The following is a 20000-nucleotide window of genomic DNA, read 5'->3' as shown; positions in this document are numbered from 1 at the left end:
ACGGACGGACGGTGGGACGGACAGACAGACAAACAGACAGGCAGACACACAGACAGACATACAGAAATAAAGACAGACAGACACTAGACAGACAGACAGACACAGAGACAGACAGACAGACAGACAGACAGACAGACAGACAGACAGACAGACAGACAGAAAAAAAAAAAAAAAAAAAAAAAAAAAAAAAAAAGATGATGCTAGTTAATTTGTGTTTTTCCAAGGCCATTTGGCCTTTACTTTTTTTTTTAGTAAAGGAGCAAGCACGTGTGTAGTTAATTGGACTGATGAGGACATTGTGTTGTAGAGGATTTAGCCTCCATCTGTACGTACTTTGTTCTATTGAATAAAATACCTTTGACAGACAGACAGACAGACAGACAGACGGACAGAAAGACAGGCAGGCAAGCAGGCAGGCAGGCAGGCGGGCGGGCGGGCGGGCGGGCGGGCGGGCGGGCGGGCGGGCGGGCGGGCGGGCGGGCGGGTGGGCGGGCGGGCAGGCAGGCAACAGGCAGGCAGGCAGGCAGGCAGGCAGGCAGGCAAACAAATGGACGGATGTACAGGCAATCAGGTGTAAGACAAAGCAAAAAAAACATATAAACAGCCAAAACATTAAGTAAACAAACATTGTATTACATTTTCAAACCAAGCATTAAATTTCTTGTATTCTGCAGGCGCCACCATTTATTATGGAAGATGTCAACGGTACGTCGGGGGAGACGCGCAATGGCATATTTTATGGATACCTGGTGGACATGATGGAACTGCTGTCTGCCTCTCATATGCTAAACTTCAGCTACACAATGAGTGAAAATCCAGACCGTCTCTACGGCACAATAGATCCAGAAACAAACCAATCAACAGGAATGGTTGAAACACTCATAAATTGTGTAAGAGATAAAGAATTTGATATAATGATTGTCTGCCAATACAGTTACAATTCTTTTGCCCAAAGTATATGTGCTTTGTGAGTAGAGCAAGTTGAGTGTTTTCTTCTTTTGTAGGATGCCGATCTTGCAGTGGCTGCTTTTACCATCACGGCACTGCGAGAGACACATATCAGCTTTACTAAACCTTTCATGAATACTGGTCTTGTAATGCTTGCAACAAAGTCGACGCCGACTGAAGGAGGTTTGTGGTCTTTCTTGGATTCATTCGACTGCTGGATATGGATATGCATTCTGGTGTCGTTTCTTGTTTGTGGTGCTTGCCTAGCTGTTCTTCATCGGGTGAGTCCTTATGGGAGGCGAACTGTCGATCATCCCGATGATCTACCGTACACGTTTAAGCTAAATAACAGTGTGTGGTACTTTTACTCGACTTTCATGCAGCAGGGACCAGAGGCTGCAGCCTTCTTCTCGGGAAAAGTCTTACTGGCCGGTTGGTTCTTCTTCTGTCTCATTGTAGTTTCAACGTATACAGCAAACATGGCAGCTTTTCTCACCGTCAAGAGCTTCCCCAAAAGCATCGAATCCGTAGACAAACTATCCAGGCAAACGCAAGTCAAGTATGGCGTGACAAAAGAAACGTCCGTTAGTGATTTTTTTGAGCTATCACCTATTGAAACGTATCATCGTATGCACAACTATATGAGAACAACAGATGGTGTCATGATGAATACAACCCAAGATGGAATCAATCGTGTAAAAAACAGCAAACCGGGGGAATACATTTTCATAGGAAGCAAGGCTCTTCTTGAATATCCGTCGAGCCAAGAACCGTGCACGTCAAAAGTAGTAGGAGACACATTCAACCGAGGTAGCTTCGGAATAGCGATGCCAAAAGGCATGCCATATCTCAGAGACTTTTCTCTAGCAATCCTCAAGCTGAAAGACAGGGGGAAACTAGAACAACTAGAAAGAAAGTGGTTGAAAAGTGGGCCCTGTTCGCAACAGAGTGATGATGACCAATCGGACAATCAAGAAGTTAAAATACCACAAATGGCTGGAGTATTTCTTCTTCTTATTATTGCTATCTTGCTGTCGCTATTGGTGGCGATAATAGAACGATACGTGTGGCGATGTAAAACAACAAAGCGACAACGACTGGGATCCGTCATCAAAAGAAAGGTATATGCATGCAAATTGTACTGACTGACTGTTGACATGCTTTCATATAGCAATGCTTTATTGTGTGTATATATAGAATGAACACGTCAGGGATCCAAATCCTTCTCCAAACAATATAGTAAATGGAAATCAAAACGGCACGGTGAAAATCCGGCCGGCATAAGGCAAGAATGATAAAATTACTGTTGACAATATCATCTAAGGGTATAATTAACATGTAGTCGTACGTTATAGTACACTAACTTGTAATGTAAGTAGAAACTCGACAAGCGTGATTAATAACAATTGTCGAGGTTTGCATCCGCTTATAACTTAAACAGCAGAATGGTATACGTTGACACTATCAGCTGCCAGGCTCAGAAAATGTATTATTAATGCAAGTTGTATTAACTATACACGGTCCCGATTAATTGAAAGACACGCCTATCCTGCACTTCTGTTCAATGAGAGACGAGAGCAAGCTGAGAGAGTCGAGCATAAATGGATGAGAACTAGGACTTGTTCACAACAAGTGGCGTTGCCAGTTAAATTATTTGAATGACTGGAGTGTAACATTGTTTCGTAATATTGCCATCTTGCTTTCAACTCTGGTAGCTATTGTTGGGCGATATGAGTTAAAGAAGAACTCTCACCAAATACTAAAACTTGTTGAAAGAAAGATGCAAGGCCTGGTATCTTTCTGCAGGAAACCTACGGTCCAGACTGTCATAGAAGCAGAGAATCTGCAAGGAGTTGTTCAGATGATTCCCCGTATGTTGGCAAAGTCTTACTCTCTCGAAGCAACTACTTTAGGCTTTGGTTAATAAATCACAACTTGACACCATATGTCTTACAATCCTTACCTTGAAATGTGCACAGATATCGGTCTTCCTTGCTAACCAACAATCAAAGTTACGCATACGTCACATACGGGTACTAAACACGCCTACGCAGGCAATTTCAATGCTTTATTTCTTCGTTACGGTAAACTTCTGTAGTAAACGGTTGCAAAGGGTTGTGTCATAAAGTGACAGCTTTCATCTGAGGGATAGCTGATCTTGATGAGAGTTCTCCTTTAATGTCGAAAGTTGTGAGGGTTACGGCTAAGGTTGTGAGGGTTAGGGCTAAAGCTTTGAGGATTAGAGTTAGAGTTGCGAGGGTTAGAGCTAATGTTGTGAGGAATAGAGGGTTAGAATTTTGACGGTTCGGATTAGAGTTGTGTGGCTGTTAACATAGCGGCACTATACTGTCCATTTCATTAATAAATGTGAACTTGGAAGTGAGTAATTACGCAAATGTCACACCAGGTGTTCTCGTTATAATTAGAGCACTAAGAGCTACTCCACAATTATTTCTCCAATCATCAGTGTGTTATTTAACTATTTACGTTAATTTAATTACGCCATTTAATCAACTACACGATAATTGGATAATGACCTGACCATCGCTTCTCTCTTTGTATCCGGTTGGAATGCAGACCAGAACATTAATGCGCCGGCCATTTGAAATATTGTTATACGTTAGTCTTACGTACCTTAGCAGAATCCTGTTACGTAAGAAATAAATAAGTTTTGTTATTAGTTGACGTGTTACGCAGTAGGCAAAGCCAGTCGAGTCAGATGTATACGGTCGTACACGGTCGCACTTCACGTAACTAGCCTGCTTTATTGTACTCCAGCGTCGGGTAGCAAGCTGTCATTATATATATATATATATATATATATATATATATATATATATATATATATATATATATCAAACATTACTTCATCTGCTATTATTAGCAACGACTGGCATGCACGAGTGCTGGTCATGCAAGAAAACCTGTTTATTGACATTGTTGATTCATTGTTCTTTGTCTATCCAAAGTCAGCAGCAAGGCTCAACTAACGATCTAGCCTAAGTGAGAAGCAGAATTGCTGCTTGGTCTAAGTTAGTGAGTGAGCTGTCGCGTGCTTTGGTCGCTCTGTGCATGGCGTAGGCTACGCCATCAACAACGCCCTAGTTAATATGGCCGTTTCCAGGTCACGTGTCTCGCCCACTGCGTAAAGGTGCTGCATGCACCTGCATGGCTTGTGCGGCGTTAGTAGGTCTCTGGTGTCGTAATAGACGTACCTAGGTGTGGTTAATGTTGCCAACGCTTTGCAGCTTGCACGCTTCATGGACTATTCCACGCGAATTCGACACAGGAAATATAGTAAAGGACCTTCAATTAGTGGTGGTTCGGTTAGTTTCGCGAGAGCGGGATCAACAGGCTTCCGCCTGCCATCAATTGCCATCCTAGAAAACAGAAAAACCAGAAAAAATCTCGGGCCGAAACCTAGGAAAAGTGTGGTGGTTCGAAAAGAGTGAGTACGTTAGATATGTGATGTAGACAAAACATGCAGTCTAGTCTACCATTCATCCAAAACATACGAAACATTATGTCACTTATCTTGTAATTATGCACAAGCCTAGCGCAAGCATGTCACAACTTCCGTGTCTGTAGTCTATGTTCATGGTAGAACGTGTGCTCTCCTCGACTGCACGCACAAGCTACTGTAAATCGTCCTGTATATTATATAATTATCAATAAATGTTGTACTCCCGTCTGTTGACTGGACTAGCTCTGCTTCAATTCCCAGTGTCACACGATGCTCACCAAAATAGCTATAAATTACCGAGGCGCTTTAGTGTACACCAAATGGATTAATTAGTTTGAAAGACTTTGATAACAACGTTGAAATTTTATTATCCATGTAAATTGCAAGCTGGCCACCTAGATCGAGATATATCGTCATCTAAATAGTCATGGAGCATGCTCTAGCATTCTCCATGCTAGATCGAGATAGCATTCGTCATCTAAATAGTACACCAAATGCTACATCAAACCATTGTTGAAGAACATCGTTCTGGATTAATCTTCAACTAGAGAGGTAGGTCATGCTCTAGTAATTCATTCTCTGCAGCTAGTTACTGAAAGATCGTGTCTGTCTGTCTGTCTGTCTGTGTGTGTGTGTGTGTGTGTGTGTGTGTGTGTGTGTGTGTGTGCGTGCGTGTGTGTGTGTGTGTTTGGATGGGTGTGTGGAGCATGCATGCAACTGTGAGTGTAGGTAGACTAGACTCTGATCAGAGTTTACAAATATGACTGTCTACCTCTAGAGATAGTCAAGTACTAGAATATACTTGCAGTCACGACTTCTAGATCTGAAATGCCCGGAGCACGCTGGGATGTCAATTAACGCTTAGCCTCTAGTGCTAAAATCAACTTTGAAGACATGCGTTTTTATCTACCCTTTACCAGATGTAGAGATTATACAGCCTAGTCTACGTAAATGCCGTTTGAACGAACGTCTCTAGGGAACAAAGTTTTCTTCTAGGCAGCAGTATCTTACTGGCTTGGTACCCAATCTAGAGTAAAAACGGTTTGAATTTGTAGTCAAAAGTAGGATACTTTCGATTCCTCTATTCGATCCTTTTCTCATGAGATGGTTCCACTTGTTATACGCATTTCCTCTAACGCAAGCGTTTTCGACCTCTCTTTTTGTTTGGTTTAGCTAATCAACAGAGGTTACAAATCGCTAGTCTAAGATCTTGCAGTCTGTAGACGTGTCCTACTACTCTAGAGTACCCATGCAGAACCCAAAGCTTCGGCTTTCATACCTGTAGACTAGCCGCGCAGGTTACTCCTCTAATTGTAGTGATCCTTTAATTGTAGTGAAGCAAACGAGATGCAGGTCTAGAGAAAGTACGGTATGAAAATTGAAACAAATTAATACAACCCTCTCACGAAAAAATGGAATCAGATAGGCAATAACAGAGAGGAATACCCTATATACTTTTGTGTGGATTGAATCTTTCACTAGTCAGTAATTACAGGCCTGTACACACTAGACCAGAATGGATCGCGATCCGATTGGGATAGCAAGCGTTCACACTGCACTTTGAAAACGCTACCTCCGCCTCATTTTCGACATCACGTGACTGATGAACGATGTCTACGTGTGGCTTCTTTGCTTGTGGAAAGCGTTGATAGCGACGTAAGGTGAGCGAGGACAAAATAATGCAACACAGATCTAGGCTTGTTTCTTGCAATCAGCATCATATGATGCAGAGGTCGAGTATAGTTAATACAGTCCTGTCCAGAATGGATCGCGGTATGTAATTAATCAAATTCTTCAGCGCGTATCATACTAATAATATTAGCCAGGAACTGAGCTTTCGATTGAACTTTGACGTTGTTCTAGCCTCTGTACTTGTCGATATTGCGATTTTAGACCAGGTTGCAGCTACGTTACGGAGCGTAGCGGTGAAATGGGAGATTAGAAAAGCTGCAATGCGTCATATGCCTCTACTGCAATGCATTGGACTGCTGCCCTACGTACTGCACGCTAATTAGCGAAGATTCTACGTACATTCATTTCTTTCAATACATGCTACACCGGGAAAGTACATGTACGCTTGTAACTGACACTAATCATGTCCCTACGGAGAGACACATATGATACACAATCAAGTAACCTCCAGGCTAGATGCATGATTTTCACAAACTCAAAAACTCTAGCATTAGAGGGTAGAAAAGAGAGCCTGTTCTTTTAAAACATTGCAATGGTACAGTAGCTAGAAGTACATATATTAAATTAAAGTGTCTTCAGAGTTGATTACTTAATTAATTAGCTGTACGTTGTGATTCTATACTCCATCTTTACAGAGTGCCAATATTTGCTTGGAAAATGAGGACTCTGGGATGCAGCTTGTTCCAGGCATCCTCAAACTACGGTGTGAATTAACTCTCTTGACATAACCGTGCATGCAGCTAAACAGCGAGGGCGACCACTGTAGGTACCCATACCATTGTTAGAAAGCAGGACATTATGGTATACTGTAACAAATAGACTTAGTTTGTGTCTGTATGTGCTTTATTAGATATTCAAGAGGCCATTCAAATTTCCGGACAAAGGTAGCTTGGTGTGATATTCTTACCCAAACCATTTATGATAATGCCACTGATCAAGAATAGTTTTCTAAATTTTCATAAATTTTGTACTTAAACAATAGCATTAGACCAAATTTTTGTGTCTGAATTTATAGCTAGCTAGACGGCATTAGCTATTTTGAAACTCAATTGAGCACTCTATATGCTAGCTGGATGAGTATCAATTTTGTTGTCTAGTTTCCTAGGCATCTTGTGGGCTTGATGAACCCGTCGTTCAAATGACATGTTCTTTCTGTAAGGGTGAGATACCAATACACACCCCCAGAGCACATTTGGAAGAATGCTCTAGGAAGTACGTCATGCAGTCATCATGCAGTCATGTTTCATGCACACATATTGACTATAAAGTGTGTGCTTCAACATATAAAGGCTTTGTATTAGGTTGGAATCACAAACAATCAGTCCAAGGATGTTCAGGTGTTTGGTTTAGGCAGTCTGGAAACATCAGAGTCGAGTGATTTCATTGATTTATGTAACCAGGACAGCGAGGTATGTAGAGCATACAACTGTGCACTGTGAGACAGTTATTGTTGCATGTTCCAAGAATACAAATTGAAGATCCAGAAAGATCTTGAAATAGATAAGGCAGTCTGTGTCATTTCTAATTAATATAGACATTTTTTAATTTGGCTTTTGCACACAAGTTTCATTGAAGCAGTATACAGTCAAAAACAATTTACAGTAATAATTGCTAGACTAAATCAAATAACTTGAAAAGTATTTTGTCATCACTTTTATGTACTACACAACAGCTTTTTGTGATTTTGAAACTATAACATCAATATTTTTATCTTGCAATACATTTGCATTTTCTTTAATTACAATGTTTACTGAGTAATCCTGTAAAATGGAAACTAACACGCAGATGGTGTTAACTGTTTCGTAAATTCCGTAACTTGCAAGACATGGAATGTGCTGCCTCTCTTACTGAAGACCAACAAAACGTATGGCAAACATCATTGATTAATATTCTAGGCTAGTAGTTCTATACGATGGTTGTGTTCAAGCTTGTGGGTAATTAAATTCTTCACACTTGTGTAGTTCTGGATTAATTCTGTTTAGGGAATATAGAGAGATCGTTCAAGATTATATCCAGATGCGGTTTTGTATAGGATAAACAGCGTGCAGAAGAGGAAGCTGTCTAGACTAAGAAAAAGCAATTAGAAAGGAAGCAGCAAGAGGTTTATTGCATGCCTGACTGCATGCTGTGTAATATACAAATACAGTCTGTCTGTATGCTGTTAGGAAAACGAACAAATCCGAGCAAATTTAAACAACTTTTGCCTGTAGAACCTCCTAGAAGATCTTACGAATGGATTACTGTAAAAGTAAAAATGCCTGACTCTTCAGAGCATCGTCGTTACTTTCATTGCCAGGACACAGCTCAGGCAAGCTGTACACGTCATGTCTATTTTATGTATAGATATATATATATATATATATACAATTGTTGCAAGTGTGCAGAATGTAGGTAGGTGGTTTAGATGCAAATGAGCATCCTGCATGCCTAGTTTGTGAATCAGTATAAAGACAGTCTTGAATAAATCTTTGATAATGAAGCCTTTGCATCGAATCGCTTTATTGAATGAACAGATAAAAGTATTTATTGCCATAGGGCTTGAATTTGCGTGGAAAATAGCAGTTGTTCTTTTCGAATCCAAGACAGGTATGAGGCTCATTGCATAAACAAGAGCTTAGTACTGAAGCAGGTTTCGTTAGCGGGAAACAACATTACCTTATCCTTAGTATAATTTTATCCTTTTTAGTTACACTTGTATATATTCAAAACAGACAATGTTGCCGCATCTATATAATATCTAATTAATTAATGCCAGTTGATCTATATGCTATAGCTGTACCAGTGGTTATGTACAAGATACCAATAAAGAATAGTTTCAAAAGAATGTGTAGTAATACAGACAGTCTGCATGTGTGTAAAAAATTGGCTGCATGTATTTAAGTTTTGCTTATTAATTAAAAATAATAAAAAGTGATTAAAAACATAAATTAAATTTTGGTGATTTAGTTCTGGTAATGTAGCATGTAGCTGCTCTATATATAGATAACTCATCCAGAGATAGTGTAGTAACACTCCTTTGTATTAACTGATTATTAACTTGTCAACTGCTGTCGCGGATACCGGCGGTAAGGTCTGGCTTCGCGAGATCACATAGCACTCTCTCTCTAATCAGATTTTGTGAAGAAATCACTGATTGGCTTTCCTTTACTTTCTTTCTGCCGTTTACTGTTGTAACGTAGCCTAGCACGTGCGAGCAATTTGGTTACCCCGGATAATGTTTGCATGTCAGACCATTGGGTACATCCTGGTTTCTTGCGGGTCAATTACCACTGGACTCTGTAGGACATGACTGTGTGGTGGACTATCAATTGGCCGGTATACTTACTGCTGGTTTGCGGCGTCATTTTCTCTACAGTACAGAATTCATCTCTAGAACATACAGACAAGTCGTGTACGTCTTCACGCCGCGCTGTTGTGTACAATTACGATTTACTAGTAGGTTTTTTCTAATACAGTCGTCATGGTTGACTCTAACTCTCAGTTGGAAGACGCTTTGAGTGTACTGCTGGCTGACAACAACGCAGACGGCTGTGTCTTTCCTAGTCTCGTCGACGTTGACGTCATTCGACTAGAGGAAGTTACCCTACCGAAGACAAATCAAGAAAACCGAAATTGTTAGGGTCATGCGTGGAGTTAGTATTTGTAATTAATTAATTCATTAAGTCATATGTTGCTGTGTTGTCTCTTTAGCGTGCAATGTAGTGAACAATTCAACTGTGCTGCATTTCTCGCCACGCTGTTTGACTGGAAACCTGCAAAAGCGAGATGACACGTCGCTTCCGATCGTGTCCGTCGCCGACTCTAATTTAGGGACGACGCTTGTGCATCGAAACGGTAGATTGGGTGAAGAGATGAATGTACTCAATGCTCTGAGTTTGGAATTAGAGTGGAAGAAAGCAGTTATTGTTGTCGAAACAAAACAAAGTAAGAATTAACTATGAAGAAAACTTTTGCATATTAAAGTGATATTCTTTTGCAAATAACAGTCCATTGATGAGCTGTTTGTCTAAAAATAAGACAAGCTAACGACTCAGTTTGTTAGTGCTGTTTGTTCATATATGTTGATGACATTCTCCAGCGCCTCTTTGAGTGATGTTGACCAGTCAAACAGCAATCAGAAAGTGCACTCCAAATAGAAGCTTTTTAGAGTTAGTGGTTGTTTTAGAAAAATAAGGCGCGAGTAGGCGTCGCCGTCGCTTGTCTGACTTTCTAAAATATATAATTATTCATGATTGGCATCTGGTTGAGTCCAATTGTTCTAGTGCTTCGGTGCACCTGTTGCGTTTGCAACCGCTTTGAATCTTGAACTAGTTGCACGGACAACACCAACTAGTCCCAATTCCATGCCATATGCGCGCGTAGAAAATTCCACGGCTACTCTGTATATTCTAAACAACTGTACAGCTAAGAACGTTGAATAGAGAATGATGTAACTTCCGTGACGGACGTCTGTCGCATGTGCGCGTTATTAGACAGATTTCGTACGCATGTGTCAAGGTCTAATTATATTAACGTTATGATGTACCATGAAATGAACTACTTTACTGCGTAGTCCTGAGAGGTTAGCCATTCTTGGACCAGTAGTGCTGTGAAGTGAATGTGCGTGTTCTAATTAGGTAGCATTAGAGTCTATCTAGATAATAACGCGCTTATGTTTGCGTGCGACTGTCTGTTCATCTGTCACGAAAGTTGCGTCACAGAAACAGAAACAGCGTGACAGAATATGCATGCGTTCTGCAATTTGTTTATGCTAGATCTGTGGTCGTGATCTACTATGTCTAGTGGTAGTGGTATAGCTGTTACACGTTTGTAAACATGCATGGTTGATATGAAAAATAACAACTTACTGGCAAATACAACTTACTAGCAAAATAATACTGTATACGTTAATTAGTATACATCTACCCTACTAGTCTAGCAGGAAAGGGAATACATATTTATGCATGAGGAGCGAAGCATACCTACAACGTACAATACCAGAAAGAGTCTAGTGACTAAGAAAACACCAAATGTACTGATTTGAAAACAAACGTTGATTTTACTCTTTAGTAAGCTCAAATATAACAAACCAATAGTTATTATCCCCACTAAAGCAGATGCCAACAGACACACTGAAGTTATATCAATTAATAAATTTACACATAATTTTGGTTTTTATTGTAAACATTTCTATTTTACTATTAAGCTATTGCGGACCTGTCTTCATATGTTTTTGAGCGACTTTCCACATCTTATGTCCAAATTGATGAGAGTACGAATGCTGAAGAATTGGCAAGGAGACTATCCTCTATCAATGCAGATGCTTTCTACTTGCATTGCGAAAGTATTCACTGTCACACAACAACCAGACAGGTCGGATTACTAAAATTAGTAGTGAAAGTTACATTGAATGACAGTCTTGTTGAGGGTGGTTATGTATGTGTAGGTGTTTGTCCAGTTTCTTCATGATCTAAAACCAGTATCATTAACTGTCTACTTTGTTTTTTCTTCGTCACTGTCTGATAAGGTTGGTGTACGTTTCTCTGTTTATTAAGTTGTCATTTAACGTTGATTCGTTTTTTGTACAATTTAGGTTTTAGCGGACCCATTCTGGCAGTCAGTGATAACCTTAGCTGAAGAGAAATACAATTTCTTGTTGCTGAGACTAGAAATACCATGCTATCAAAATATCAGCAATAACTTACAAGAACTTGCTCACGCTGTGGCAACTTACAACAACATCAATTCACAAGTATGCAACCTTAATATTGGTTGCTTTTGTTTCTGTACACAGTCTTTTGTATTTTGTTGTGTATAGAGTGGCTATGATCTAACTTACGTTTACGACATTATCCAGCTTTTCTACGATCTTCATTTCTCAAACAGTCGTGTAAGAATTGACAAATAGTTTTGTCTTGATTAAAATTTTTGTGTGATGTTTGACGGAAATATGAAAATCTTGATTTTCTGCAAAACGTCGATGTGTATCTTTCTGTTGTAATGCCTTGAGGTGATTTGTGTGCTTCAAATTTTAATAGTTTCAGTCTTGATGAGTGTATTTATAAATACTTTTTTATGCAAAATAGTATTTTTATCATGAAACATGCATTTATAACAAAATCAAAGTTTGTCAGAATGCATTTCTATTATTAAATAATTGATAATATATTTTATAGGATACCATTGAAAAAGGACGACGCAAACTACACTACAGAATTCTGCAAGTGTCTTCAAATCTCATAAAATCTGTACGTATACCGCTTTTTTGTACAATCCCTATGTGAGTAAACGTTATTCGTTAATAATTTTCAGATTGGCACTTACAGTGTTAGTCTAACCGAATGGCTGGATAAATTTGTGTTGCCAAGTAGTGACGTTGATGCTAGAGTGAGACGTGCCAGTGACGAATGTTTACCTGCTGCTGTTAATAGAAGTAGACCTCACTACAGAGTTAGCACTGTATTGGTAAGAAGACTTTTCAACATTCTGCTATTATTTTAAATTTTGTCGGTAGATTGAAAATTTGTGATACGCAATTAACTGGTGTTCCTTCGCTTTCTGGTCAATCCAGTCTACTCTTTACTCTTTACACTTACTTGCAATCATATTCTTGTAAATTGACATGCAATTCTTTGTGTTTTCAATTCTGGCTGATCGTTTACTTGGAAGATTGTCTGTCTACTTGACTATTTTTTTGCTGCTTTTTGCTCATTAGGCATACTCACTTACTCTTCTACTCATCCAGACTACATCTGTCTTTTTCCTACAAAAAATTTATTGATTTACTGATGTCTTTATAGGAGGTACCATTTGTCATCAACGATCCCAATAACACTTTTGTTGGGGCGCATAAAGAGAAATTGACAGGATTTGTGATAGAGATGATGGAGCATTTGGCTGAGAAGTTGAACTTTAACTACACGATATCGTTATCTCCCGACGGCAAGTATGGAAATTTTGACGGTGAAAATGCTACAGGATTGATGGCAGAGCTGATACACTGTGTAAGGTTGTGTGTGTGAGTGTGTGTGTGTGTGTGTGTGTGTGTGTGTGTGTGTGTGTGTGTGTGTGTGTGTGTGTGTGCCTTAGCCTGTGCCTGTGAGTGTGCGTGTGCGTGTGTACGTGTGTGTGTGTGTGTGTGTGTGTGTGTGTGTGTGTGTGTGTGTGTGTGTGTGTGTGTGTGTGTGTGTGTGTGTGTCTACGCGCGTGTGGTTGCGTTGGAAAATGTGTGTACATTAAAATTTATGCACTTCTGATTATTGCACTTAGAGAACTGATCTGGTGGCAGCAACATTGATACGATCAACAAATAGACAAAAATACGTCAGTTTTACTCCACCCTATTACGACACTGGCATTACATTGTTTGCAGCTAAACCAGAACCTAAAACTTACAGCATTTGGTCTTTCTTGGATCCATTTGAAATGGAAACTTGGGGAGTAATAGTGGCATCTTGGATAGCATTTTCATTCTTCCTTATTGTTGTGCATCGCCTTAGTCCTTTTGGCTTGCAAAGTGAAGACTTGAGTGATGGTTATCCATACACATACAAATTCTACAACAGTTTTTGGTATATATTGTCAACAATACTTCAGCACTCTCCCGAAGGCATGCCATTCGTGTCGGGAAGAATTCTTTTTGCCGGTTGGTTTCTCTTCTGTCTTGTTATCGTTTCGACGTACACTGCCAATTTGGCTGCATTTTTGACGGTACAGAGCTTTCCTTTACGGATTCGCAACGTGGACGAACTTGCAGCCCAGACAGAAGTTATCTACGGGACTGTGCATGATACGTATGAATATGAGTTTTTAAAGAACTCTCGCATTTCTACGTTTCAAGATATGTACGCGTTTATGTCATCTTCACCTAATGCAATGGTCAATACATCAGCCGAAGGAATCGAACGAGTCAACAACGGCTCCAACTACATTTTTATTTGGGATGAATCGTTACTAAAGTACGCAGCAATGCAAAAACCTTGCACTAGCCAGATACTTGGCTCTATGTTTGGACAAATTGGTTACTCACTGGCCATGAATCACAACATGCCTTACTACGAACAATTTTCGTTTGCCATCTTGCAGTTGAGAGATGAAGGCGTTATCAAAGCGTTGGAAACAAAGTGGTTGGGTTCGGGTAGCTGCGGCGACGGAACTTCGAGCTCTGATTCGAGCAACGCAGAGAGTGTTTCACTACAACAAATGACGGGAGTCTTTATGGTTTTAGCTACAACACTTGGGTTGTCCGTGATCATTGCGTTTGTTAGATCACGAAAAGAAGAGAGCAATGAAAAGGTATATATAACATTATATATATATATATATATGTTATTAATATATGCCTTGCTCATTATATATTTATCGTTTAATGCAATCAGTGTGCTTGTTTAGAAACCAAAGCCGAGTACATTGATGGATACCATTGAGAAGAGAAAACAGAAGTTGAATGGCGAGAGTAACGACGGGACGACGTCAGAAGAAGACGGTACTTGGGTGTGAACGAGTGTATGGAATGCAGTCCATAATACGTCTAGTCTTAGTGGTACTCAATGATATTGCATGCATGCACTTCTAGTACGGTATGTAGATACATATGTCAGCATGCGTCTGGATTTCTAATAAATTGCATGTATACCTTCATTGCAATCTTTCTTCTGAAGTGATTGGTGTATAATGCTGTATTAAATTTTCTTTGTTTAGACAACTCCAGCGCTCATATTTAAACTTTTTGGCACTATGTTTCTTTTCAGTGTGGATATAGGAAATATGATAGAAGCCATGTAATTCCCACGAGGATTGCAGTCATCACCGATCGCCATATTTCTGATTTTTTGCTTTCGGCACAGACAAATTTAAAATTGGCAAACTGCTGTCATTGATCAGTTCTAACATGCTACAAACTTTTAGCCATCAGTGATGTCTTCCTTTGTCTGCAATTTTTCAGAGAAATCCATGGCTTGTGCCCTATTTTCTAACCATACTGTACAACAGCACTTGATTTTGATAAGAGCCCTTGGGGTTGGAAACACGGTCTAATAAGTGCGCAACAGGAGCAGCAAGTGCTAATGGCTAACGCACGCTCGACGAAGGCGTGGTTAACATAGGCCTATTACTGCTTCCTGCGTCTTTCGGAGCCTACTTACCTTGCTATTCCAGTCAATTCGACTTTTGGAGAAAGATCAATTGACATGCACTGCTGATCATAGTCTAGAAAATTAAATAACAAGCCGTGTCTCTAGATAGCTAGGGCGCGTTTTATTTGCAGTCCATAGAACTGCCGCAAATGCTTGAACTCGCATTCGAACTGATTCTGACAACTGTTGACCATAGCTTTGATGTAATTTCCGGTCATTCCAAGAAATCCGGAAATAAAGAGGCGCGGCGACACTGGTTAGGAGTCGAATTAGGCTGATAGTGCCGCAGCTCATGTAGTGGCAGAACTGTCACGCCTCTATTCTGTAAAATCCCGGAAGTCTGATGGCACACTATTTTTGCAACAGCAATTCTAAATAGTTTCGTTCTCTCTAACACTTCGTTTGAGGAGGGCTGGTGTCCATCACAAGGTCAACAAAAAGCGCTGCTAGCTGAAGTCGGTCTGGTAGTCGATACATCAGTAGCTGTTGACATGCATTTCTTTGGCTAGCGGTTCCGATTCACATGCAAAGCAGAGTTTTCGTTCAATCTAGTTCTATTTCTGTCAGTCTAACAGTTGCGACACATTCCCTGTTCTTGTGCCTGCAAATCGCGCCAATAATAATTACCTCATATGCTAATACTAGTAACTACAACCTTCATTGTTTATAGTTATTCATCTAGATATCAGAAAATAACCAATCGCATTTCAGAAACATATCAGATTGGCTTGCATGACTTCTGGTAATGCCATGCTGTTTTTCATTTGGCTGTCCGACAGCTCCGACTCTACACACGTCAGCCATGCTTGCGCTCTGTGTCTGTTTAATGTTGTATCTCTATCCATTGTCAGCAGTAGGACTCAGCAATCTAGGTAAGACGTAGATTAATCAATAGCTGTTTGCATGGTCTCTAGATGCTAGACTTGTAACTACAGTACAGCGAACTTCATCTCAATGAAGCACGTTGTCGTTGTAGATCAATAAATTGTTAGCTTGTTATTAGTTGTCGTGTGTCTCTATACAGTTGCTACGTGGTGTATACTCTAGAGTCTAGATAACAACATGTTGCTAGTTGTGATAGTTGCATGCTAATCTAATGTCGTAGGGACTAACCCTAGCCTCTCCCACATACAATTGCATAAAACATTTTGCTGTACTTCCCGTGTGCTAGCCAACGTGTAACTGAAGATAACTAGCTGAGTACTGTACCCATTCTTTGCCTGGGCAAATTAATTACGGTAAATAACACAAATTTCAATGTACACATACACTTTCAAGTTCGGACATCGTATGTACAATTCGGCAGATACAACACAAACTTCCGGTGTGTGACTGTGGAACGTGGACTATGCGAGTGCATCCCTGCCGTTGTCCGTATGTTACTCAATACCAAATTTCTGAATAATTTGTAACCTCGTATTTAGATGGCAAGTCCGTCTTAGCTTTCTACCACTACCTACCACGCTGAAAAACCTCCCATGTTTACTACACCTGCAAACTTTCTCTAAGAAATCCTCCAACAATGTATATTTTGCCAAATATTTAACTAACTAGTTAATTAATAGAATTTTAATGGTTGAAGAACCAGACTGATGGTTAATTTACAGAAATAATTTAGACAGACTGCTTGCCCATTGCATAAAGTTTTCAATCTCTAGTGTATTCTACCAACTACTGTTTAGATGCTCGTGCAAGTCGTGCATGTAGTATCATTTAAAAGATATTAAGTGAGAGCATGTACAGTCGGAAAGCGATTGATTTTGATAAGAGCCCTGGGGTTTTATACCAGAAAATACGGTCTAATGAGTGCGGCGGGCACTACTGGCTAACGCACGCTAGAAGAAGGCGTGGTTAACGTAGGTCTATTGCTGGGATCGGTTCCTGCGTCTTTCGGAGTCTACTTACCTAATAGCCTATTCTAATTAATTCGACAATTAGAGAAAGATCAATTGATATGCACTGCTGATCATATTCTAGACAATTAATAAGCTGTGTCTTCAGATACCTAGGGCGCGTTTAATTTGCAGTCCATAGAACTGCCGCAAATGCTTGAACTCGCACTCGATTTAGTTCCGAAAGTGTTCGAACATATTCTGACAACTCGTGACCATTGCGCTAATGTCATTCCCGGTTATTCTCAGAAATCCGGAACTAACGAGACGAGGCGAGGCTTGCTATGATTGCTGAAGCTCATGAAGTGACAGTACTGACACGCCTCTATTCTGTAAATTCTCGGAAGTGTGATAGCACACTACATTTTTGCAACAGCAATTCTAGATAGTCTTTCTTTTTATCGCTTCGTTTGAGAAGGACTGACGTCCATCACAAGTTTAACGAGAGGTGCTGCTACCTGAAGTCGGTCTGGTAGTCGATGCATCGGTAGCTGTTGACATTTCTTCGGCCAGCGGTTCCGGTTCACATGCAGAGCACAATTTTCTCTCGGTTTAGTTCTATTTCCGTCAGTCCAACAATTGCGACACATTCCCGTTTCTTGTGCCTGCAAATCGCGTCCATAAACATTACCTTATATGACGATACTAGTAACCACAACCTTCATTGTTTATAGTTATTCATCGAGATGTCGGAAACTAAACAATCGCATTTCAGAAACATATCAGATTAGCTTGCATGACTTCTGGTAATGCCATGCTGTTTTTCATTTGGCTGTCAAACAGCTCCGACTCTACACACGTCAGCCATGCTTGCGCTCTGTGTCTGTTTATTGTTCTATCTCTATCCATTGTCAGCAGCAAGACTCGGCAATCTAGGTAAGACGTAGAATAGTCAATTGCTGTTTGCATGGTCTCTAGATGCTAGACTTGTAACTACAGTACAGCGAACTTCATCTCACTGAAGCACGTTGTCGTTGTAGATCAATAAATTGTTAGTTTGTTAGTACTTAGCGTGTGTCTCTAGACAGTCGCTACGTGGCGTATACTCTAGAGTCTAGATGCAATCGACACAGCATGTTCCTAGTCGTGATAGATGCATTCTAAAATGTCGTAGGGACTTTCCCTAGCCTCTCCCACACGTAATTGTATAAAATGTTTTGCTGTACTTCCTGTGTGTTAGCCAGCGTGTAACTAAAGATAATAACTAGCTGAGTACTGTAGTCGTTCTTTGCCTGGGCAAAATAATTGTGGTAAATAACACAAATTCCACCGTACACATACACTTCCGAGGTCGGGCATAGTATATACAATTCGGCGGATACAAACTTCCGGTGTGTGACTGTTGAACGTGGACTATGCGAGTGCATCCCTGCCGTTGTTCGTATGTTACTCAATACCAAACTTCCCGATAATTTGTAAACTCGTATTTAGATGGCAAGTCCGTCTTAGCTTTCTACCACTACCTACCACGCTGAAACACCTCCCACGTTTACTACACCTGCATACTTTCTCTAAGAAATCCTCCAACAATGTATATTTTGTCAAATCTTTGAATTTTAATTGTTGAAGAACCAGACTGATGGTTGATTTTGAACAGAAATAATTTAGACAGACTGCTTGCCCATTTCATGGAGTTTTCAATCTCTAATGTATTCTACCAACTACTGTTCAGCTGCTCGTTCAAGTCGTGCATGTAGTATCAATTTTAAAAAATTAAGTGAGAGCTTGTACAGTCGGAAAATTTACCTCACTCGCGCCACTGGTTTCATTTCGTAATACTTTGCGAAACTTTTATTGTGGTTTTGGAAGCTAGGATGATTAGCCTCTTAGCTGCATGTGGAAACGAGGGTGTAAAGAAAGATGAATTCAGCTAATGAAACGTACGGGCCACTAGCGTTGGCGGATTGTCCAGTACTGTGGTGTTTACGTTTCAGTCATAATCAAACAACCCGATCAGAGTTATGTCAATGAAACTGTCAACTCGTTTCTTCCTTTCGTTTACAATTTCTTGACTTCAGAAACTTTTCACAAGTTTCAGCAGACGCTCGGAACACTATCAGTCGACACGTATGATGTTGAGGAGAAAAAAGGTTGGTGTTTGTACCGTCACGTGACATAGACTGACTGCGTAAAAGATCTGACAGAGACTTGTATTTGTATTTGTATTTCTTATACTACAGAAAACCCTCAACACAGCGGTCTATCTTCCGGATACCGTACGAAGCACACATACATGAATATTTACGCTAACATACATACTATACTGTCTAAGTGAAGCACTGCCTAATATTTTTGAACACATGGATCTAAATATCATCTACACTGTAACAGAACTTCCGCAGACGCTGCTTAAAATTAGAGACTTCAGAGCCTAGATGCAGGGTTCGATTGACTGCACTGCACACACACACACACACTCACACACACACACACACACACACACACACACACACACACACACACACACACACACACACACACACACACACACACACACACACACACACACACACACACACATACATGGACAAAATGGACAAATGTTAAGCCCTCCACGTCTTTCGACGTCGACCTTGAGGTCAGTTGCGGAGATAACTACCCCTGCCTCTAGAGACAGGGCCTCCATGCGCTACGTGGAGTCTTGGGGCCAGCGCTACAATCCACATGGAGCTTGGCCAGAGTCATCCAGGGGCACTGACAATGGCGTAGCTCTGGGACTGGAAAACAAGACCCACACCTACCCGTCTGCTGCATGATGTTGCTGCCAAGCCAGCGGTCATGTCCACCCCAGTCAATGACCAGGTACTCATTTATTCTCCTGAGTCGAGAGAAGCAAGTGTGGGTGAGTTTCTTGCTTAAGGAAACTGCGACAGAGTCGCCTCCACCAGGATC

The 20000-nt window shown here is 40.5% G+C and overlaps 2 protein-coding genes and 1 long non-coding RNA gene across 3 annotated transcripts in view; all 3 read left to right on the top strand.

The window, feature by feature from the left end:
• LOC134180829 (glutamate receptor 3-like) overlaps positions 1 to 8094 on the top strand; it is a 16108-nt gene extending 8014 nt beyond the window's left edge. Inside the window, exons 13-18 of the mRNA XM_062648015.1 lie at positions 675 to 890; positions 1005 to 2069; positions 2146 to 2211; positions 4197 to 4274; positions 7405 to 7512; positions 8086 to 8094. Coding sequence (XP_062503999.1) covers positions 675 to 890; positions 1005 to 2069; positions 2146 to 2211; positions 4197 to 4274; positions 7405 to 7512; positions 8086 to 8094 — 1542 coding nt within the window. The remainder of the gene's footprint in view (positions 1 to 674; positions 891 to 1004; positions 2070 to 2145; positions 2212 to 4196; positions 4275 to 7404; positions 7513 to 8085) is intronic.
• Positions 8095 to 9401: 1307 nt separating this feature from the next.
• On the top strand, positions 9402 to 9849 carry LOC134180704 (uncharacterized). The gene is made up of 3 exons (XR_009970038.1): positions 9402 to 9494; positions 9559 to 9717; positions 9794 to 9849. It is a non-coding gene; the product is annotated as an uncharacterized LOC134180704 (long non-coding RNA).
• A 105-nt stretch (positions 9850 to 9954) lies between these two features.
• Positions 9955 to 14723, top strand: LOC134180828 (glutamate receptor 1-like). Its single transcript, XM_062648013.1, has 10 exons — positions 9955 to 10027; positions 11289 to 11455; positions 11529 to 11609; positions 11676 to 11834; positions 11901 to 11972; positions 12259 to 12330; positions 12395 to 12547; positions 12883 to 13086; positions 13352 to 14377; positions 14474 to 14723. The coding sequence occupies exons 1-10, from the start codon at positions 9955 to 9957 to the stop codon at positions 14579 to 14581; spliced, it is 2115 nt and encodes a 704-aa protein (XP_062503997.1). The 3' UTR covers positions 14582 to 14723.
• Positions 14724 to 20000: the final 5277 nt, after the last annotated feature.

This window comes from Corticium candelabrum, chromosome 6, assembly GCF_963422355.1.
Source record: "Corticium candelabrum chromosome 6, ooCorCand1.1, whole genome shotgun sequence".
NCBI lineage: Eukaryota > Metazoa > Porifera > Homoscleromorpha > Homosclerophorida > Plakinidae > Corticium > Corticium candelabrum.
Note: the sequence above shows the minus strand (reverse complement) of the source record. Positions and strands in the feature narration are given on the sequence as shown.